This window comes from Dendrobium catenatum, unplaced genomic scaffold (assembly GCF_001605985.2).
Source record: "Dendrobium catenatum unplaced genomic scaffold, ASM160598v2 fragScaff_scaffold_1557, whole genome shotgun sequence".
Lineage (NCBI taxonomy): Eukaryota > Viridiplantae > Streptophyta > Magnoliopsida > Asparagales > Orchidaceae > Dendrobium > Dendrobium catenatum.
In genome coordinates this window covers 6490133-6514107 of record NW_021320019.1, presented here as the reverse complement: position 1 = coordinate 6514107, position 23975 = coordinate 6490133, and the positions used below count along the sequence as shown (strand labels likewise).

The 23975-nt window shown below is 34.8% G+C and overlaps 2 protein-coding genes, 1 non-coding gene and 1 pseudogene across 4 annotated transcripts in view; 3 read left to right on the top strand and 1 right to left on the bottom strand.

Annotated features, from left to right (window-relative positions):
- LOC110102720 (delta-1-pyrroline-5-carboxylate synthase) overlaps window positions 1–13311 on the top strand; it is a 52815-nt gene extending 39504 nt beyond the window's left edge. For both annotated transcript variants that reach the window (XM_020831171.2, XM_020831168.2), the window contains exons 19-23: window positions 7166–7232; window positions 7322–7392; window positions 8371–8445; window positions 12941–12989; window positions 13130–13311. In XM_020831171.2, the coding sequence (XP_020686830.1) occupies window positions 7166–7232; window positions 7322–7392; window positions 8371–8445; window positions 12941–12968 (241 nt within the window). In that variant the 3' untranslated portion in view covers window positions 12969–12989; window positions 13130–13311. The remainder of the gene's footprint in view (window positions 1–7165; window positions 7233–7321; window positions 7393–8370; window positions 8446–12940; window positions 12990–13129) is intronic.
- A 2099-nt stretch (window positions 13312–15410) lies between these two features.
- TRNAY-GUA lies at window positions 15411–15496 on the top strand. Its single transcript is given in 2 exon segments — window positions 15411–15447; window positions 15461–15496. It is a non-coding gene; the product is annotated as a tRNA-Tyr (tRNA).
- A 272-nt stretch (window positions 15497–15768) lies between these two features.
- LOC110102746 lies at window positions 15769–19252 on the bottom strand. Its single transcript, XM_020831206.2, has 3 exons — window positions 18196–19252; window positions 17732–18109; window positions 15769–16617 (listed from the first exon to the last, which is right to left on the bottom strand). Exons 1-3 carry the CDS (start codon window positions 18547–18549, stop codon window positions 16015–16017), a joined length of 1335 nt encoding a protein of 444 aa, XP_020686865.1. The 5' UTR covers window positions 18550–19252; the 3' UTR covers window positions 15769–16014.
- A 1884-nt stretch (window positions 19253–21136) lies between these two features.
- The window catches only part of LOC110102731, an 8298-nt pseudogene continuing 5459 nt past the window's right edge, over window positions 21137–23975 (top strand).

Here is a 23975-nt window from a genome sequence, read left to right as displayed (position 1 = left end):
TTTTAAAAATGAATGAATGGTAATAAATTTTAATATGATGGTATCATTTTGGATTTGAACATTTGATGTCTTATTTAGAAGGTAGGAGCAATTACTAATTGTTCAACTGATAGATGATGTTTTAATATACTAGTAGCTCTACTGTGCATTTTAAATTCATTTAGCTTAAATATAAGGCATTTTCACATTACACAACAAGAACATCAAATCTTTATCTCACTACGTGGGGTCAATGAAGGATAATTTCTGCTACAAAGCTTGAGAAGTTTATAAAATATAAGCAATTCTTATATCTTTAATATATGATTGAAATTATTGGCATTATGTTATATTTAGACTGGTGCCATATCTTAACAAATGAATTGAGGAAATAGGAGTTGGTGCAATCATGTAGACAAATTGAGGAATAGATCCTTTTTCTAAAAGGTAATAATGCAAATTAAATATTTGAATGGCACAAGTGGGGTGTGTTGATAGAATTGGGTCAAGTTGATAGATATCTCTGGTGCGTGTAAGCTCATTAATTGTTGAATTGGACAAGTGGGTTTTATTTTGGTATTCGGCCAAGTAGATAGGGTTCTTCTGGTGCTCCTATTGTTCATGTCTGCAAAGATGAAAGAATAAGGTGAATTATTTCTTGAAATTTTGTTTCTATAAAGATATGCGATTTTGAGATGGCCTTGTTGCATTGCAAATAACATTGGCTATTCAAACTCATTTTATTATGTGAAGGGGTTTAGTTAATTAGTTATTGGGGCTAGCAAATTCAAGAAGATCATTTGCTTTTGTTGTAACAAGGAATGTCACATAAAGAGGGATTGTGTAGCCTTACAGGAAAAAGAGTAAGAAACATGTGCTAATCATAGGGAGAAGTTAAGCAGATGTAAGTGTAGTTGCAGATTGTTTTGCCTCTATTGATGCTCTTTTGGAGACTTTTATTAGGTGTAAAGAGTAGTAGATTATGAACTCAACTTATTCTATGCACATGTGTTACGATTTGGAGATATTTTCCACGTATTAAATAAGTTTTGGTGGTTTCATGTGGGTGGGAATAAAGCTATATGCAAGACTAGAGGTTCTGATGTCAAGCTTCAGAATTAAATCTTAAACCTAATCATCTCAACCACAATATCACATATACGAGAGCCGACTAAATAATTCAAACTAATTGAAATATCATAAAAGATCATCAAAATTTAATTTTCAAAATAATCATTTACAAATAACTCAGTCCAAGTTCATTCTATGCATCAAAAGAAAATAATTGAATTTTATAAATAATCCAAACTAATTAAATAACGTAAAAGATCATCAAAATTGCATTTTGAAGAGAATCATATATAGATAATGTAACACCCCACAGTATCACTATACTGTACTGTAGAGTATAACAAGAATCACTATAACATTTCCATCATTTACTTCTGAACTTCTGTTGAGTTCATTTCAGATCTAAATAAAAGATCATATAAACATCATTTGGAATAACAAAGGAAGCATCTAATAATTTTCCAAATTTCATTACATCAAAGATTTTATACAGAGCCACTAATGAAATCCAAATAATTCAAACTATTACAATATTAAACAAGTTTACTAACCTCAAGAGTAGATTTCAAAATTTAAATAAACATTGACATAAAACTTAAATACTTGCTTATCAATCTTCCACAACTTTTTCTTTTTCTTTTTCTTTTCCTGTAAAAACATTCAGTAAGAAGTAACTGGTGAGTTATGAGGCCCAGCAAATTATGTAATCTAAATTATAATTATAATATAATTAGAGAAATAAACTAAAGCACTGAAGTCATAAATCATTAAACTCACTTATTATTAATAACAACATCATAAATCTTAATTAGCATTATTCTTTACCTCTTCGAAGTTATATTGAATATCAAATTAAATATGTAAAAGACTTGGCTATGCATTCAGAGTAATATTCAATGGAGCCCAGGTAAACATGGCATTATCACCATTGAATTATATTGAGGTCACTTTTGTCTCATTAGGGGTCCTTTTTGCCCCACCTGCTACGTAGGTATCTTTTCTTTCGGGGTCCCTTTTGCCCCACCTACAATACATGTTTATTAATCGGGCCCCTTTTTCCCACATGATATTGCAGACATCACATCATAGAATAGCCAATCTTTATTTTTAACTTGATATTCCTTACATCATACCTTCATAATTCATATTTGATCTTAATGGTTGCAACCTTAAGTATGCTTATACTCATAAATTTGGTGTATTAAGAATTTGATAGCTACTAAGTAAAAGAAAACTTCTTTGCATAAAAAATTTTGTCTATTAAGAAAAGGTTGAAATAAACACATTAAAACATCTAACAAACCTTTCTTATTCTCAAGAATAGATATTTGTGAATACCCCAATGTATTCTCATGATGATAATAAAATTCTCATAAGACATTTCATTATAATAAAAATTTCAAAGCATAAAGGATAGACTAATCATTCATAATCATTATAATTAGAAATAATTACATAACTTACCTTCCTCACGAGTGGTCTCTTCAAAACCTACACCACGAAGCCTTTGCCTTTGATACACTCTCCCAAAACCTTCTTTCTGCATAAATTCAAATAATTCCTACATCCAAGGCAACCATTGACATACTCATTTCGAAAGTTAACACTATATATATATTTATAAAGAATTTACTACTCAATTAAATACTAAATACATACCTAACTTCCCTCTTAACTTTCTTTCAATCCACTGCTTCTTCAATTAGTTTGTACACTTCCTTTCCCTACAAGCCATTACAGAAATTCACCTTAAACATAACCAAATCTTTGCTACAGTTTACTGTTCACTGTTTTCCAAATTCCTTTGCACCCTTGCACCCTTGCATCAATTTACAATCATCACATATTCTATATTAATTAAATTTAAATTTTTGATAACAGGTTTTTAAATACCTTTTAAATTACTGCTTCTGAATTCTTCAGTTATGCACAACTTGCTCTTCCTTACTCTCTTGAATCCAATGCACTACCAAGCTCCCTTAATGAATTCCAGCAACTATGCTGAAATCATCCACAAGCAGGAAATGTGTTGAATGTAGAACAGGGAACTTCAGCACTGTGCTGAAAACCCCACTGATTTCCGCTTCCTCCTACAGAATTTTGTGATATTTTCTTCTGCGCAGTTGCGGCAAAGTTACTGTTTTCTTCCCAGACTTCTGAAATTGCTACAGTACCCGCCTGCTGCTTAATCGGGCCTAGTGAACATTCCCTCTTCCTTACTCTCTTGAATCCAATGCACTACATCTTACCGTCCTCTACTTGGCTAGACTTTTCCCTTTTCCTGAAATTATGCATAATATATAGAGTAAGCGATTCATATGCTCAGTAGACTATACCAACTCCTGTAATAGAAATCGATTCACTTTGTCACACGACATGCTGACCCCCTATCAATTGACACAGGATGTAACAGAAGAAAACATACGATTCCCAACATTCATAACTCATAATCATTAAAAAAATATTCATGTCACATTTCACCACATTCATCTATAAAGCGGAAGCATTTAAAATATTTCATTTATATCATATGTATATATTTACAAAGCAACTAACAAACCAAGAATATTTTCATAACAAATAGCCCAGATACGTGTACTCAGGACTCATCTACACAATAAAACTTAAATAACCAAAAAAAAAAAAAAAGAAGAAAAAAAGAAAGAAAGAGAAAAAAGAGGCAATGCAAGGAATTCAGGCACTTCTAATTCTCATATCCTTAACTCATAGCTCCTTCACTTGTGCCTCAATTGCAGAAAACATATCCAAGCTCTTTGAAGGTTGGATGAAAGTCTCTCCATTTCACACTCTGTGATAGAAGGAAAATTTTGCAAGCATCAAATGATAAAATAAGGCATTGATATCAATAATTACATCTGCCAATTGCTGTTCTAAGCTTATGATCTTTACTAGCTATGCATGTAAGCCAAGAGGAATTCATGCATAAAATGCATAAAAGTCTTGTTTGATCATACTTCTATGGAAGGAGAAGCACAGAACTTATATAGAAAATGGGTTATATGATGCAACTGTTTCATGAATCATATGAAATTAGTAAACATGACGGTCTTCTTTTGAGCCTTGATTTGGTTGTGACGGCAAATCTAAGCTTGATTGAGCTTGGCAGCAACTTTGAGGGTGTTAAAGAATATACGTATACATAAATAAATATAAAGTGAAACCTTCTAAAAGGATTCTTCTACATATCTTGGTGCATTTGATGTGGATTTTGACTATAAATCTTAAGTTGCTTACAATTGATGACTGAGTGGAGAGGTTGAATCATGGTTAGAGTTGGTAAATGGGGGCAATGTTGGTAGAGGTAGTTGTCCGGGAGGAGATTGGTGATTGGATTAGATCAAAATGTTTGCCACTTGGTTGACATAAGATCTGGCGCATATACAATGTCGCTAAAATGTATAGTGGAGAGGAATACAACAACAACAACATCAAGCCTTTATCCCACTACATGGGGTCGGCTACATGAATCCTTTTTCTCCATTGTGTCCTATTAAAAGTCAAATTCTCGTTTAAATCTAATAAAGAAAGGTCATTCCTAATATTTTCTAACCAAGTCTTTTTAGGTCTACCCCTACCTTTCTTAACATAAGTCAAATCTAAAACCTCTACTCTCCTAACCGGGACGTCATCACAAGGCCGCCGTTTTATGTGACCAATTGAAGACAACACAATATATATATATATATATATATATATATTGGATTCCTATATTTCTGCTATGTCAAGAGAGAAATGATGCGGACATCCGACGGTGGACATTAATCAAAGGAAGAGACGTAGATCGACGGCCGTGATCCCTTCATTTTATCTTAGTTTATTAATTGTAATTTTTATTTAATTATGCATTTTTTTTCTTTTTTACCCTTAAGGGACTTGTTTTATGTAAGCCCGAGGGCAAAGTTGTCTTTTAGTTTCTTTTAAAGCCTATATATAGAGGCCTTTGCTCTTATATTAGATAATGATGGATTATAAAAAAAAAGAATTAGAGCCTTTGTCTTGATCTCTGTGTGAGTTCTGGAGAGGAGAAGTCATATGGGAGGACATTCTTGTTTCCACCAGCCGCGGGATGGATTCGGGCTTGTGGATTGAAGTCCCTCGGGGAGGGTAACGTAGTACCCACCAGCCGCAGGAAGAGTCCGGGCTCGTGGTTTGTTTCTTTTTTATTTTATTTTTTTTCTTTGTTATCCGTCCTCTCATCTATAGTCTCCATCACTCACCATCCGTTTTTATTTTATTTCGTTTGATTTTGATTAACTTTTCTTTTGGATCAAACATCCATAGTCGGCCGACCACCTCACCCCTAGCCTCTTCCCTCCACAAATTTTGAATTTTTGATTCAAAATAACCTCTTGATTACCTTCATAAATTAGATTTTGTTAATTCGGAAAGTCATTCAATTTTGAATTCAAATAAATTTGAATTTCAAAACATTTCCAATTTAATAAATTCTACATTAGGGAGCCTCCTCAAATTACTCTCAATCAGAAATTTATTTCAGATTTAATTCGCCCAATACCATTTAATGCTTGATCCACATATGTTGTATGTGGACACTTCTCCTCCCTCTCCATATGGCCGGCCCCCTCTCTCATCTCCTCTCAAATTAATGCATCTCCATTAAGGCCCTCAATCAACTCAAATCATCCCTAGTAACTGCCGGTCCCCATCCCTCATCAAATCCCAATTAATGCCTTCCCAATTGAGGTGATTTGAAATTCAAATTTTCCCTTCACTTCCCCCTTTTTTGAAATATGAAATTAAATTTAGATCTTAATTATTCAAATGACCCCTCCCCCCATATCCGTTCTACATCAAGAATAGTGGGGATTCTGGATTTATACTGTTTCTATGAGGCTTGTTTTTGAGATTTGTGCTATGAGAACAACACACTAAGGTTGGACAAAGTGGGAATAATAGTAGAGGGAGAATCACTGGTGAGATATAAGTTGGGGAGACTAGAATAGTTGGGTGTACAAATATTTTATCCTTGGATTATGAATATTTCTTTATGGCTGGCCGTGATTGTGGGTGATCTATGATGCACCGACACATCTCTTCAAAGAGGCGTGCAGTGTCCGACACCGTATCCGACACCGTATCCGACACGACACTCGTCCGACAATTATCGAACACGCCGAAAAAGTGTCCGATTAAAAAATATTAAATACAAATTGGACACGCATGTCCGACCTGCGTATCTTAAATATTTTATGAATTTTTTAAAATATAATTTATTGTATTTGATGAGATTTAAGTTAAATTTCTTATTTCATATCCACAACACCAAATCAACGTCCACACTTAATGCCCAATCATCAAATATTCTCATTTTCTTTTCTTTTTGGCAGTGAAGGTATTTTCATCTCCTCTATTGGTGACTGATAAACGGCATCGACGTCTTACTCTCGACATCCTAATACTAATCATTTTAAGCACAAATTCTAGTTAAATGACTTATTATTTTCAAATTATTTTTAAAATTATACTTATTTAATTTTGTACACTATTTTTTAAATATAAAAACTATAATACCGTGTCCAACCCGTGTCTGTGTCATATATTTTCAATAACTGAAATGTCCTGTGTCCGTGTCGTGTCGTATCCGTGTCGCCGTGTCCGTGTCCGTGTCTGTGCATCATAGTGGGTGATCTTAACGATCTACATAAATTCTCATGTGTTTTTTTGTTTGCAGCTTTATTGTTGTCCATTCTCCTTGATCATATTATTGTTTTTTCGCATGCACATTTTTTTGAACATAGCTACCCTTTGATAGTTTAACCAATGAAGCAACGAACATCATGCAATTCCAATATTCTAAACTTTTTTCGTTGAAAATATTTCATTCATACTGGACTTGTGGGAATTCAAAGGAATCTTACAGCGCTGGATGCAATTCTAATCCTTTTTTAAATTTACTCTGCCATTTACTTTTCTTTCTGTTTAGGGATAGCATCAGCTAACGATATCCTGACACCATTAAAAATTTGTAGACAATCAAAGATGGATGCTATAAATTTTATTTTATTTTGTCATGTTGAAGTTATTGGTAATTTAACAGTGGGATGCTGTCCCACAATTATTTTTTTGATGGCAGTGCTGCCGTCTTTCATAATGCAAGCACACGCTTTTGTGATGGAGCTCGTTTTGGTCTTGGTGCAGAGGTATGATACGCTTGGATATGTTTTTTTTGGCTTCTTTTGATTTTAATGATATTTTAGACATTTTTTTTCTTTTGTTAATTGCTGAGAAGGTTGGTATAAGTACAAGTAGGATTCATGCTCGAGGCCCTGTTGGTGTTGAAGGACTTCTGACGACAAGATGGTATGCGTGATGATATATGCTCCATAGACTTGGGCATTGTATCCCACATTTCTTGACCTTTAAAACTCATTCAATAGTTGCAATTTCTTTTTCCCAAACTTGCTTCTCGTGATATGTGACATTTCGATTTCAGGCAGAGCAAAAAGGATTCTTGTTTGCGTACAATGAAAACAGGCAATTATCTGTGATAAGCATGTTGGATTATTTGGAACTATATAAGAATAAAATTTAGAACGGAATACTCATTGTAATGATTTAATCCTTTTGATATTTCATTTAGATATCTGAATTATTCCTTTGGCAATACCATTGACAATTAGTTGAGATAGGGCTACTGATGATGATGATGAATTGTGCCAACCTATACAAATAAACTTTATCTTAGATATTACAGTTTTGATGCCTCCAAATCTTTAGCGTAAACAAGTTCAAAGGGTTTTAAGTGGATTGTAGGCTGGGGACATTGTAATAAAAGGATAGATATCCATAGTTGTAAAAAGGATAAATATCCCTAACGGCTTCTTATAGGCTTATTTATTAGCATTTGTTAGGATATTATTAACATTTTCATTTTATGGGTGTTTATTGCCATGATCAGAGTGGGAATCACTTTACTAGTTATTCCATATTGAAGCCTCAATCTGATTTTTCCAAGAAGAAAAATATTATCGAATTATCATCAAACTGAACACTGTTACAGATATTTAAAGAAAATGATTATCAGAAGCCAGAAGAGTTTTTAACTTACACTATACTATGCCCACGGTTTCTATCCAAATATCAAATCTGTATCCAGCAATTTTAGATGAACCATTTTCCATGAACACATATTACATACAATTTTCAACCTATGTATTACAGTGCATTTCTTTATCTGATATTTTATTACATTTTTTAATTTACTTCTCGACACGTTGTAGAATTGTTTGTGTTTTGTTCATAATCTGACTTCTGCTACCTTAATTTGCCGATATGAAGGCTATTACGAGGAAATGGTCAAGTGGTAGATGGAGATAAAGGCATCATTTACACCCACAAGAATCTTCCGCTTGAGTAAGCTCATTTCTCACTATTAATCCGTGATATTGATTCTTTCCATGATGTTCTTTGTGCGCTTAGACTGCTGAACTCTCCCCTAGTTCAATGGAATAGTTCGTAGATTTTTAACTTTGAATTTTTGTCTTCTGTATGCAAGAATGTCATGGCCTGATTTATAGATTTCTTCAGGAGTTTGTTTTTTCTCTATGCAAAGATGTTGCATAGACTTGCCCACTGATTAAATTTGCTAAATCATGCTGTGGTAGGGGTACTTAATTTATATTTTTTCCAACTAGCTTTCTGCAATAATCAAGTGTTTTAAATAGTTGAAAGTTAAAAATAAAAAAAGAATAATTGATAATTTTGTTTGGAAATGTTACAATTGTTGCTAAATTTAGTTGAGGAATTATTCTTGGAAAAAGTAAAGTTTTTGAAATTTGTGGTAATTATTGACTTTTTTTCCTTTAGAAAAAGTTGGATGATAATTTTCTGTTTTGTATCACATTCAAACTATTTTGTTTGCGAAAATCACCTCTAATCATAAAAATTTCTAGATAATAGTTAGAAATTTATAGCCAGATAGAAGGGTGATAGTAGTTCAAAATAAAGGTGTCAAAAAGCTATCCCAGCCATAACCTGATTCAAAGAGACGCGTGTTTTCTGTTCTTTTCAGCAAAATGTTGAGAGAAGCAAATTGCTATGTATTACCGTTGTACTTGAGACGTGCAGTTTTTGTAATCCCCCATCAATCCGAAGGATGGGTTCATTTCACATTCATAATTAATAAACAAGTTAAAATTTTTTGTCAAAACTGAAAATTTCAAATTTCACTGAGATTTGGGTGTCGTCCACAATTGTAGAAGTTGGTTGGAAAATTTCCAAACTAGGCTGGCCCCTTGTTTGTTGTATAGCGGATGATGCAAATTATCTTACTCATGCAGCACATCACAATCATTCGGTCCATCTCCATTACTACATTATCTTTTATACTTTTATTTTTTGTTTTTTCCGTATGTTTCAGTTTTTTGGCTGTTATTGCTATATTAGTACACTTCTCTAGTTTGTAGAGGAGGATAATATAGAAAGAATTATAGGTGGAGATAGTGAAGAAATATAAAAGAAAGTTCGTCTCAACTCTGTTTTGGAGCACCCCCCCCCTCCCCGGCGTTTTCAATTATTTACAGGTTTCTATGCTAGATTGGCATCAGAGCTCGACAACGAGTGTTAATGGTGGAAGGTAGCAAATGACCAGCTCTCGATGATCTTGTGACGGCTCAATTAGATATCACATGCCAAGTAGAGTTACTTATCACAGAGTTCTTTCGCTTTTCTACTGAAATGTGGAAAGAAATTCAATTGCTGAAAATGGGTGGGACATATCAGGCTATCAGCATTGCGAGATGATCAGTGGCGTCGAAAACCACACTTATACCATGATGGAATCATGTCCGAGAAATTCCAACAACAAATCCAATTGTTTCTGATTATGAAGATGATTATAACTTGTATCAACAATTTGATGTTTTTGATTTAGCAAAGGGCGGTTATAAGAATTCTTATGACCCACTTAGACGAAAGACCATCCATCACCAAAAGCAGGGAGAATTTCGTGTCAAATTGTACATTTTTTTATAGTCGCCTATAGATTGAAGACTATCTCGATTGGAAGCGGGCAATCAAAATTACATGGAGATATCAGCTAATAAGCAAGTTAAATATGTTGCTTACCATTTGAAGGGAGGGGCTATTGTGTGGTGGATGCAATTATTGCGATAGTTGAGGTGTGAAGGAAAGTCCATGTAAGGAGTTGGTTTCGAATGAAATAATTGCTGAGAGGGCTTTTCCTATCTACATGTTAGCTAACAAAAAAAAATCGATGAGCCCCATCTCTCCAAACCAAACCCACTTCATATGGTTTTACGCCCAAATGAAGCATCTCCTCGCTACTACAACTTCTCTTCAACAACTCATTGATAAATGGAGAAGAAACGAAATAGGAAAACAGACCCTCTGTTCAATCACGTTCACGAACCTGCCTCCTAACCGCGAATCGTCTTCCTGTTCGCAAGCCCCATCTACGTCCATAGCCACACGCTGAATCAACTTCCTGTCCATAAACCTGCCTTCGTCTGTCTCGTCTGATGTCCCAACCTCCGACGTCTGTTTGCGCCCTATACTTCCACAACCGCCTTGGGCTTCGACAATTGCAAATGTTGACTCTGCCTTCTTGTTTCCGACTGCAACTCCTGTAAGTAGCCGCAATTTGGCTTAAGCCCACGATCTATCTCCACATATGATTGCCCCAGATCGTTGCCACTCTATTCGTCCAAAGCCTTAGCTTTTCTTGAACGCGTGCCTCCACTTATGCCTATACAACAAACTGTTGTCTTAAGACATTCTATTTTCTTATTCTCAATTTAAGAGAATAAAATGACATGGCCTGAATTATCCTGATTTTCCAAGGCATTAATATTGTCTTAAAGTATTTAATCTCAATTTAAGAGAATAAAATAGTATTGTTATCCTGATTTTCTAGACATTATATGGCCTTAAAGCAGTTATTTTCAATTCAAGAGAATGAAATAGTATTGTTGTCCCGATTTTCCAAGGCATTATATTGCCTTAAAGCACTTATTCTCAATTCAAGAGAATAAAATTGCATTGCTGTCATGATTTTCCAAAATATTATATTACCTTAAGTCACTATATTTGGATTGCTTGAATTGTCCCGATTTTTTAAGGCCGACATTCAACATAAAACATTACATTTTTTTGTTCTCAATTTAAGATAAGTATAATTGAATTGCCTGTTATTATTGGATCAATTCGAATTGAATTTTAATTGATTAATTTGATTAATTAATCAATTAATTTTAAAATTAACTTAATTTATTAAAATTTAATAAATTGTTTAAATTAATTAATGAAGGGTTAACAATTGAGACTTAATTAATTAATTGAAACAAATTTATTAATATTAACTGATTAATTAAATTCAATTGATTAATTGAAATTAATCAATTAAATTAATTCATCAAAATCAATTGATTACTTGAATTAATTAATAGAAATTAATTATTTAAAATCAATTGATCAGTTGAAATTAATTAATTAAAATTAATTGAAATTAAAAATAATTAGAAATTGATTAATTTATAAAAATTGATTGATTAATTTAAAAATACAAGATCAATTTAAAATATAACAATAATTTAGATCAAAGAGCTGTTATTCAAAATTTGATAGTATTGAAATTTTAATTGATTAATTGGTTAATTAATTAATTGATCAATTTATTAATTATAAAATAAAATGTAATAAAAGGGGGAGGGGGAATAGTTTCACTAATCAACATATACAACATTGCTCTCCAAAACCCTCTCCAAACAATAACTCAATACAGCTCTCAAGCTCTCCCTAACTCTTGTAGAGACAACTCTCAACCCTATACAGATAGCTCCCAACTCAACCAACTCTCCAAACCCAGTAGGCCAGTACAAACAACTCTCAAACTCATGTATATAAGATAACTCTCAACCCTGTAAAGACAGCTCTCAACTTAACTAACTCTACAAACAAGACTCTCTAATACAACAATTCAACAAACACAAACCCACATCACACTGTACAAGGCTCCAACTCTCTTGTACTAGCTCCTGCAATAAACAAATGAAACTAATTAAGCATTGAAATGATTAATATCATAGATGCTAATGCAGAAAAAGAACAAATGCTACAATAACCTACCAGTACACTAGTGCAGAAAAAGTAAATTACTAGTGGTCGCTCTAGTGTTTAGTAGTTTACTTTAATTAGACCCGATCGGCTATGTCACCAGGTTGATCGATTTGACCTGGTAACTCGGAACACAACAGGCGAGACGAGCGAGTTTGGGTGTAGGTGAAGGGGGTGAGCGCAGATTCGGGTGTGGATGCGAGCGCGAGTGAGGGCGCGGGTTCGGGTGCAGACGCGAGCGTAGAAGCAGGCGCGGGTCCGCCTGTAGACTTGAGTGCAGACACGTGTCGAGGTGCAGACGCGAACGCGTGAGGGCTAGCGCAGGAGGGCAATTCGGGTCAACCCGAACTTGATTCAATTTTATAAACAGGTCAAAAAACGAAACCCAAACCCGACATATCTAGCAAATGGGTTGACCTAAACCTGTAATTTTATGGGTTGGGTCCCGTTCACATTTTGGGTCGGATCAAATATTGACACCTCTATTCATGTTCAAAGGATATGAATAAAATCGTTGGTTGTTAATATTCTGCTTGATTACACATTTTGCTTGGAACATCCTGTTGATTACTTTTTTATTTTCTTCTTGTTAGTAGCTCCTATTTTTTGTATAGTCAAGTTTCTATTTATTTACAGCTATAATATCTTCATTGCAAGATTTGTGACAGATATCGTATAGCGTTGGTATCACAATCGTTTAACCTGAAGTCTTACTACTGACTTTTTATGTGCCGTGTCCTCAATATTTTAATATTATAATCATATTTATTCTCAGGCAAAAAATGGACAATGGAACCGTTTGACAATTGTAAACAGGCCTATCTGTAAGTTTTCTTTGAAAATTACTTTAATAGCTCTGAAGTTGCTATCTTATGAGTGGATTAATGATTTTTTTTTCTGTTAATTGTGTGGTTTTTGTTGAATTAATGAAGTTTAACTGTTAATCCAAATTTATTGTCATCAGAAATCATTAGGTGGTCAGCTGCTGAGATGAAATTGAAGCTTGTTTGCTTTCTCTTCTTGTTATTGTTGTGTTATTACATTTATTTAATATATATTGACTGATGTTTTATGGTGTAACTGAGCTGACTGAGATAAATTGAGTATGGCCTTGTAAAATTCTGTTTATTTATTTATTTTTATTCATGGACTTGAGTTGCATTTCATTTTGTTTATTAAATTTGCACCCAAATTTTAAAATTAACTTTTAAATTTATGTATTTGTGCTTGATATGATCAAATAATCATTTAAAATAAAAATAAAGTGAAAAATATGAGTTGGGGATGTTTTATGCTATTTGAGATTTATTACATAATAAAAAAATTAATCCATCGACTCTAAAATATATTATTAAAATAAAAAAAAGGTAGGAAGATACAAACTTTAATTTTAAAAAAGTAATAGCTAAAACATACTTCTTAACATGACTAATTTAATGAACTCGTTATCAAATTTCACATTATTAAGTTAATTATATATTAAAAAAATCCAAGTGATCGAAGATAATTTTTTTGAAGGATTCGTTGAAATATTGAAGATTTTGACATAAATAATTAAATAATATGAATACAAATACTCTGACCGCTAATCAATGACGACAATCATCAACATATGTTAATGTTAAGTATCATCAGCTACTCTTATCTTGTTTTATAGTCAACTCTCTCAATTATTAGATTGTCATCTCACTTAGGGCGCATTTGGGACGGATTTTTCGCTGCTGTGCTTTACCAAACACAACTGAGAGGTGGTTTGGAACGGACTGATGGTGCTCCGTTCTTGATAATTTCACGTCCCGCGGTTGCTTCTCACATCCGTAAGAAGCCTCCTGGGTTCGCCTGATTCCCGCTATTCATAGATATGTTAAATACAGTAATGCCTTTACTGCCTCACAAAGTTCCTCTATACCAGACGACTCCTCCGCTTCTGTCTCATCTCGCTCGGCATTCGCGATAGGAACTTTTTGGTGGCGAAGGTTGGCTTTCTTCCTTGTAGCTGTCAACTCCCACGCCTTAGCCACTCGTCTCCGTCACCCTTGACAATGTTTTTGCTTGTTGAATCGGAAGTTTTGCAAAACGGGAGTTCGCTCACTGTGACGCGATCGGAACCAAGACCGACGATAGGAGGGTGTTTGCAGTGAAGTTAGCCTTTCTTCCTTCCTTTACCTATGAAGGTAAATTGTTCCCATACAGCTGCAGCACAACAGTTCTACAGCTACGCTATCTAAACAAAATATAATGATTTATATAAAACAACTTCAGGAAGCAACTTTCTGTACAATAATTTTATAACCTACTTTACGGACAACTGCAGCCAGCCGTCCCAAACGCACCCTTAGTCAATCGATGTCTTCATCCCCCTTCTCCAAATAAGAGGATGAATGAAGCCTTATAGCTATCAGATCAGGTAATGAATAATTTTAATGGAGTAATTTTAGCATATGGGTTACTATAGGTAAAAACTCTTGCGCTTGTGAGCAAATTTTATTTGCCTTCTATCATACTGAACTTTATGTATGAAGCTAATTATAATGTGGTTGCCAGCTGAGAATTTGGAGCAAATAATTAATAATGGGGTCTTGGGTTGGGATGTTGAACATGAATAATGATATTTTTTGTACGCAAGTGCTATAGGTATAGGGTGTCGGAGAGTTAAATAAACTTTTTTTTATATATATATTTAGATCAATTAAATTAAATTCACATATATATCATGCATATATGACTCAAATTTAATGCATTTTTATCGATAATTAAAGCTCCCAATCAGAAGAATAAGCTAAGCTTTGTAACATTTATCTAATCTCATTTAGCTATTTTATCACCATTGTAGCAATATGAGTTGGGCTGGACAATATCTTCTACAAATTTATTTATTGCTTTTAAACTTTTAATTAAAATTGTTTCTTAATTTTGTTCTTAATTTTGAGTAATATTTCTTCATGATTTTAATTACTTATATATTTAATGCTAATAAACATTTAGGCCTCATTTGAGATAGCTTAATTTTATCTTTTTTCATTTCTAAATGTTAAATTTTTTTTGGTATTTGTTTTAATGTAATACCTTTATAAAAATTCTTTTTATAGAACTGCATTTTTCTATTATTTTTTGAACTTTTTTGTATTAGCTTATCCATTAGGAATCTTTGTTCTCCCAACAACAGTTTTAGAAATGGTTTTTACAAAAGATACCAGGCTTTTGATTATATTTTGTAGAAATAATTTTTAACAAAGATCAGTTGGCCGACCTTAGCTCAGTTGGTAGAGCGGAGGACTGTAGTTGGTGAGCTGTCATCCTTAGGTCGCTGGTTCGAATCCGGCAGGTCGGATGTGTTTTTTTGAGAAATTTTAATTTCTTTCAGTTTTTACAATGACGTATAAGTGTTTTTACCGGCTTGCCAAAATATATTCTTTTAAGCTTCTTAGGCAATTTTAAGTACATTCTATAGCAGTAAAGTAAATCTCATTTTGTTTCCCCAAAATTTTTTTTTAAAATTCCCCAAAAAAAAAAAAAAAATCTCATTTTGTAATTTGGAAATTTAGAGAGGAAAATATTTAAAATTTTTCTATAAATGTGGTAAGTTTACCTAAGTATACTATACACTCTGAGTTTCCAACCAACCATATATAAATAAATACAATATTTTATGTCCGCATCAATACAAAATTTTTTACAAATGCAACTTTTACTAAAACCCATCTCAATAAGCATACCTTAATTATATGGTTCATAATATCAGTAAAGGTATTTTTTTAATGAAGAGAGAAAAAGCTGATGTTGTATTCATCCTCGCTTTCTCTATAATCTTCTTCTTCTTCAAGTGCCAAATTTACTATTACCAAATATTTACTCCATTGTCTCATCTATGTTCACCGCAGCAATCTGCGAAGCCCCGATCCTTAAATTGCCGCCAGCCGGCGCCGTCCGACCGCCGGTCATTCTCGCATGCGCCTCATCGATGCCTTCTTTTTCTTCCTTGATATCTCCAGGCGGAAGGAAGCAGTCCATCGAAAGCCCCCAAATGTTGAAGTCCACCTCCTCGACCGTCCACGTCTCCTCCATCCTCGTCCTCGTGTTTCCTTCCTCCGTCTCACCAAATCGAAACAGAGAAACGCTCGTCCGACCGGCGTGCGCGATCTGGACGCCGTCGACCGGCCGGTAATCGTTGATGGAGGATTCCATCGTCGTTTCCCAGTAGACGCTTTCTTGATTGGGGGTTTTGATGCGGAGGAGATGGGAGTCTTCCAGATGAACGAGAAGGGCGGTGCGTTGGCTGAAATAACCCCATAGGGTGTGGCGGATGATTTCCACGCTGCTGCTGCTGCGAGATCGGAGGGTGGAGGCTTCGGCGTCGAGGCGGAGAACGAAGCAATCGTGGTTGTTGATTGTTTTCTCTCCGATGCACACGGCGCTGGTGAAGAGGTTGGCGGTAGATTTTGGATCCATGCCCTGCAGGCCAATTGTTTGAGGTTTTGACGCAGAGACAATTGAAGAGGTGAGGCATTCATATATGCTTTTTCTGTTTTTCTAAAGACATTTAATGCTAGCCTCGTTCTAACAAAATTAGAAAAAAAAAACTAAAAGAAGAATAATTTATTAAAAATATCATAGAACTCTTTTTAAGATATTTCTCTTTGTAAAAAAAAAATATATTATCCTTAAAGATCGAAGTTGTTAGTCTTTCAAAATATAAAATAGTCACTTATAACTCTATAAAAAAATTGTTATAATTAAAAGAAACATAATTGTAAAAATAACATAATATCTAACATCTTTATATTTATTTATGTAATATTAAAAAATTTAAATTCCATAAAAATATTATTATATTAATTTATTCATTTGGAATAGTTTTCTTATGATTTTTTAAATTAATTTTTAATATAAAAATTTTAATTTTTTATTAAAAAAGTATTTTAAGAAACAACTCAAAATCCCATTCGAAACGAAGCCTTGGACTAGCAAGAATGGTGATGAGCTTATCCTCTTGTACCAACTACAGCTGTTCATGTAAACTAAAAAAAATATTTTGGATGGATCAAAAGTGGTTAAACTAAGGCTTCATTTATTATTTTTTAAAATAATTTTTTAAGTACAAAATTTTTAATTTTTATATAAAAAATTATTTTAAAAAGCTGGAAGAAAACAGTTCCAGACCAAGCCAAAATTAAGATGAGCTAAATGTAGGATGATGAGTTGGTCCCAAATGGACTTGTGAATGCAGCATTTATCTTTTAATTCAATAGTTGAATTTACTGGAGCGCGACTTTGCAGTTCATTAATGTTGTCTTCAAATTAGTTGATATTTAACCAATAGCTTATCTTAAGGCATGATTTATAATAATCAGTCAAAGTAGACAAGTAGTAGGCGTCGCGCAAAACTGAGCAGTGGACCTTGTGAAGAACAATTAATTAATATGTTTTTAGACTTGCGGAAGCCACCCCGTGGGCACAACTATATGGCATAAACCTGGATGATTTTCCTAGATTTGTCTGATGGGAATGAGTTTCTCGCAATTAATATACAGAACTAGCTAGATGTAATGAAGAATTTGAATTGTACCTGAAGGGATCGGCGAAGGGGTCTTGGCGGTCCCCTTGAGGCATGAGACTGCTGCCATGGTGTTTGCCTCCAGGCAATCTTGCCGTTGCTGCCGGCACTGATCTTGCAGCCAGAGACCACCAGCTCCAGGCACCATAGGTCCGGCCGCTTCTGCCATAGAACAAAACCCCCCATCTCTCCATTGCAGCCCCCACCTGCCCCCTTTCCAGCTTTCTTGCCGCCACCATTGCTATTCATGCCACCAGCGCCTGGCCGAAGCTCGGTTGCGGCCATCCTCACCTTGCCCATCGCATACATGCTGCTTATAGCATTCAGCGCCTTCTCTCCTCCAGCAGCTGCAATGTACTGCTGCACGATGTACTTTGCCATTGATGCCTCCTTCATTAATTAATGTAACACATGCAGTTTTAGCTATTTAAATCAAAAGGTGTTTAATTTAGCAAGGTAGGATCGGAGTAGCTTACAATGGGGTCTTCCTTGATGCCACAGCTGAGGTTGGAGTGGTGGGACGTAGAGGGCATGGGGATTGGGACGAGAGGCGCGCCTACAACGCCCAGCATAAGCTGGAGCTCTGCGTTGCGGCCAAGCACGGAGGAGGCGGAGCGGTGGTCTACTTGGGAGCGCATCCACGCCATGACGTTGGTGCAGCGAGTGCCCAAGTGTTTGCTGCTGCTATTCCGGCCGCTGACACCGCCAACAAACATCTCCTCAGGAATGGGCACCTCGAGCACTGTGTCGAGGCCATCTTCACGGTCGAGGTTGGGGCACAGCTTCCTCATCGAAGAAGCTGATGATGCTATGTGATTGTCTACCTTCATCAATTATTAGGTACGCCTCCCGGCCCTTTTTCTCTCTCTCTCTCGATATCTCTCTCTCTCTTCAACTGGAATTGAAGCTGGCTTTGCTTCTTCTCTATGAGAATTGGAGCTAGATGGGGAGCACAAAGCAAGTAGGCGTTGGGGGGTCCCTCCCTGATGCTGATGGATCTACTGCTAGCTCTTTCTCCTTGAGAACGTGGTTGCACGCTTTAATTTACATTTGTTTTAGGGTTTCTTTTATTTGCACACCTACCTACCTTCCATTCTTTTTATACCGCTTTATTTTAGAGTTTTGAACGTTTGAATTGTTGCTTTCTGCATGCACACCTTGTTTCTACACAGCTACCAATTAACTTGTTTATTCTATCCAGCAAAAGAAAATTAATGTTTATTGTTCTAGCCGTTGGCCGGTTGCGATACTCATAAGAGTGGATTCCCATAATGCCCTGTTATCTAATCAATATGACTATAATAATTTTAATTTAGCGTTTTTTTTTTTTTTTGACATTTAGGTCATTTAAGGCAAACTCACACACACAACGCATACACATAGACTCGAATCTTGAACCTCTTATTTATAAGCCTAAGTTCACAACCAATAGACTAAGGAGAGTTGAGTGCGTATTTTGTTCGTATATTGGATTGTTGGTCTGGTTTTTCATCACTGAATTCCAAGTGGTGCTTACTTTTTGAGTTCATTTCTCAATGCAGATATCTGTTGAGTGACGACGGATTGGAACTTCTCTCTGCACTTTGCAGATTGTCCTCATTTTGAGGAAATTAGAGGGTACATATATAACACAAGGCTCTACTATGGGGAAATTTTATTAGGTGCGGAGTGCGGACGGGGTGAGAACCGTTCGCACAGACATAGGGTACCAAGCAGTACCGAGTGGTACCGAGTGGTACCGAACGGTACCGAGCACGGTTTTATACTAGTGTGCGGACGGTTCTCCCGTCCGCACTCCGTACCTAATAATTTCTCCCGAGTACAGATTAGGAGATCTGAAGATGATATAAAGAAAAGTTAGGAGTCCGAGAGACAATAAATCTACGGTAGATTTCGCTATTTTTTATTTATTATAATTATAATTTTTTTTATTTTAAGTTAATCAAATAAAAAAAAAAGATTATATTCTACCTAATATTTTCAAATATTCAATTAATAAATTTAATGAGCTGGGGAATAAAAATTTGTCAGCGTAAATATATATTATTTATCCAATTCTTAATTTTTTCAATGATTTTTTTAAATTTTTAAATACTTATTTTTTAATTTTTAATTAAAATCCCATGGAAGAGGCCTACGCGTTAATTTTAAAAAAAAATTGCAAGTCCTTAATGACTTCAAAGCTCGATAAAATACATCATTTGAATCAAAATCTAAGAGCCTAGAAATCAACCTAATTACAGAAATCATAACAAAATAATAATAATAATAATAAATCCAAATAACCAGCAATCAGCAAAAGGTCCCATAAGAAGCCACAAACTGCCATCCATTCTATTGTCTACTACCATTAGAAGTAGGTGTCAAGCAGCAACAACCACCCAAGCAATCAGCACTAAACCCACGAGGAGCACTCAAAACAACCTGAAAGAATCTGCAAAGGAAACATGGTAGGAAAAGGAAAAAGGAACCTAAAGTTCCTCAATGAACAACAAGATTAGCCAAGAAGATGGAAAGAAAAAGCAGCATTGCACCTAATGAATAACTCAAGAAACCATCATCCAAACAAACAACAGTAAAACAACAAACCCCACAACCAATAAACAGAACCACCACCAAGACGAAGGGCCAGAAAAAAGGAACCAAATAGCTGCAGTGAAAAACCAATCTATTTCATTTTTTGCTTCCTCTTATGATGTTTGCCACCACCCATAGCAAAAGCTTTTTCAACAATGCAATTAAAATTCTAATTATAGTCATCCTGAACAACATCCTCAAGCCCATCCAACTCATCCCCATCATCCCAATAAGGAGAGGATACATAATCATCAAGCCAATCATTTTGTTCCAAACAATTATTCTCCAAGTTACTTGTTAATTGGGATTTCAAAACCTCATTAGAAATAAGCAAAATCGGGACGTCTATAATCGGTTCCAACAAAGGCACATAAGGGTCAGCAGAAGCCTCAAGATTAGAGTCCACCACATCCCCAACTCCACTAAGCACAACATCACCCAAGGGATGATAGCTTCCATAATAACCATCAACAACATTATCAATTAAAGTAGGCGAAAAATTGGGGGTAATTATAAGTTAATTTTACATATATTAACATCCATGGCCTCATTAGCTAGAGGCACAACCACTTCATTAGCAACAATGAGAACAGGATTCAAGGGAGCAATATTTGCACCACCTTGATCCCCAACATTCACAACTCCAATAATATCAGAATGTTCAATATCAACATCATAGGAAATTCGATGACTCAAGGCATCATAAACCGCCACATTAGGAATCAGAGAAATAGGAATACTAGCCGTATATTTAAGTTATCCAAATTATTTCAATCACTTACAGCATTTCCAACAGAATTAACATTAACAACATTAGTAATAGGAAGATACTACTGGACAATGGAGGTAAGAGTAGTAACAGGAAGACGGCAATCACTAATCACATGCCCAATGTACTCTTACACTTTGCACAAAAGGGAGGAAATTCCTCCATAACAACAACATGAATGTAACCAAATTTCTCTGGACCCAGCCAAACTTTATCAGGATAATTTTTAGTAATATCAAGTTCTACCAGAACCCGTGAAAGAGAAGGACGCGATCCAATAGAAGTAGTGTTATCATCTTTTAATGGCTGACCAAAGAGCGATCCGAGGCCATGAAGGATGTGGGGAGAAAAAAGGTGTGGTTGTAGGGTTGGGAAGGAAACCCAAATAGGAATTACCAGAGATTATACAATAATGTCACAAAGGATGGACCATTTAGTCAACTTCATATAGCAATTGTTAATCATATATGATCTATAGCAAAATACACAACTATAATCTATGTCATTGAACATTTTAACTAAAATATGGGAAGGATCCAATAATATTGTAACAAAGACATCAACTTGAAGCTTAAGCTTGAAAAAAACATATGAATATATTCAAGAGAATGACGATGGGAGGGAAAGAAACTGACTAATGCAAATTGAAAAGGAGCAACGAGCGCCAAAATCTCTTCCTCTGATATCCACAGAGATGGAAGGCCACGAAACGATGAAGATTTCAATTCCGGAAAATCATATCATAGGAAACACTAGAGAGCTTCGATTTGGTCGGACCGTCCAAAAAATCAGATAGACCAAATGATTCACTGCCATTCCTGCCAAAAGGCTAGAGGTGGATAAATCAAAATACAAAAAGAAAAAAAAAAAATCAGAGAATAAAAAGTGGAAGGAGAAGAAGCTTCCTTAAGTTTTGGACCGGCGAGAGAGGGGCGGCTAGCGGTACCTCTTGGGAGCCCTAGTGAAACACTAACGGAGCGCCGAAAGTGTTGGGAGCGATGCAACTTTTTGATAGCATTATCGACGTTGAAGATGGGTTCCTTAGACCTATTGGCTTAGAGTATTTAGTAAATAAGACCTAATTCTATCATGATGGTGCTATCATTTGCTTTTTTAGAGATCCATGTATTTTTAAATACATGTTATTTATGTTAAATCTAATTAGGTTTATTATTAAAGTTAATTATATTTTAACTTGATTAAAATCAAACTAAATTAATAGAACTATGCTTCAATTCGGTTAAAAAAAGAGTAAAATGAATCCACGTAGAAATTGGCAGTTAGTAGTGTTGGGTCCCAATTCGAAATCAGCTTTAAATTTTTTGGTGCCGTAGAAATTGAATTTAAAATAGACGGCCTTCAATTTTGTTGGGGCAGCTGATGGAACCAACTGAATATTTGTCTATTTGACCTATCTATGGGCCTTTCTATGATAGGCATGCCTCACTTAGGCCCGGCGCAGGCGCTATGAGTGGTCCAGCCCTTTTGTATGGATATGTGGCCCATTCCAATATTGTGACTTATTGCTTTAGCAATATTCTCCTTTACATGTCATGCCCCAACGAGCTAGACTGGCTTTAGTGCAGATGGGCATAAATAAGATTCTTATTAATTTTCTGCGTTATGATGAGATTTCACATAAAGCAGCTATCTAAAATCAAATTATAAGAGATAATGTGCTTTGGTGAAGGTCAAATAAGGCAATCTGCCAACACTAAACTTCAAATTATTCTCCGTTATAACATCTTTGACAAACAAAATAGTAATTCTTCCTTTTAGAAATGCCTATGCCCAGACAATAGACATAACTTCAACTGGGCACCAAATTCTTTTATCTTAAAACGAATAGATTACAGTCTATGAATATCATTTCTTTCAAATTAATTATCATAATTCATTTATCATCATCATCTGATTACTATCATCTTATATATTTGTTGTGCTCAATCAATGTCACTTTACTAATATCGTTCAATCAATCGATATTCCCATTTTTGTACTACTTCACAAATATGCATTATAATTATAATAGAGTACTATCAAGTACTGCTCACAACTTTGAAATTTTGCCTTGTCCAGTTGTGGTAGACCTATGAAGCTTCAAATATGCAGTGCATTATTTAAAAAATGGAAACAAGTAACATAGCAATATATACACATCATCGAATCAAATAACAACTCTAATTAATTTTAGGTGTTAATAATCTGATGAGCAAGCCATAGTTGATTAATCAGCAGCAGAACTATTTGACATTTTAAGGAGAGAGATTGGAGATCAATTAGGATAATGTACGGCGATCGATCAATTAAGTACCAGTACTTATGAGTGATGGAGCAGTTAAAGCATAACAAGCGCAAGGCTTTAATTAATTTGGAGAGATGAAAACACCCTTTCCACATACCTAAAGGCTTTAATAATAATCGTTTTAACCACTCTCACCGGACTCATACGCAATGAAAACGACGGCCATTAACCATTAATGTTTGTTTTACTTGCAACTTTTTTTTTATTCTTATTTTTAAAACTTAATTGTATCATTTGATAATTAAAATTATTAATTGAGACAGTATTTATATATATATATATATATATATATATATATTAAAGCAAAGCACTTTTAATAATAATCCTTTTAACCACTCTCACCGGACTCATACGCAATGAAAACGACGGCCATTAACCATTAATGTTTGTTTTACTTGCAACTTTTTTTTTATTCTTATTTTTAAAACTTAATTGTATCATTTGATAATTAAAATTATTAATTGAGACAGTCTTTATATATATATATATATATATATATATATACGACATCACAAAATCACTTGATCAAGCACGAATCTCGAGGCAAAAACTAGTTGAAAACTTCAAAAATTAATTTCGGGAGCATATGAACTCCGATTTCAGCG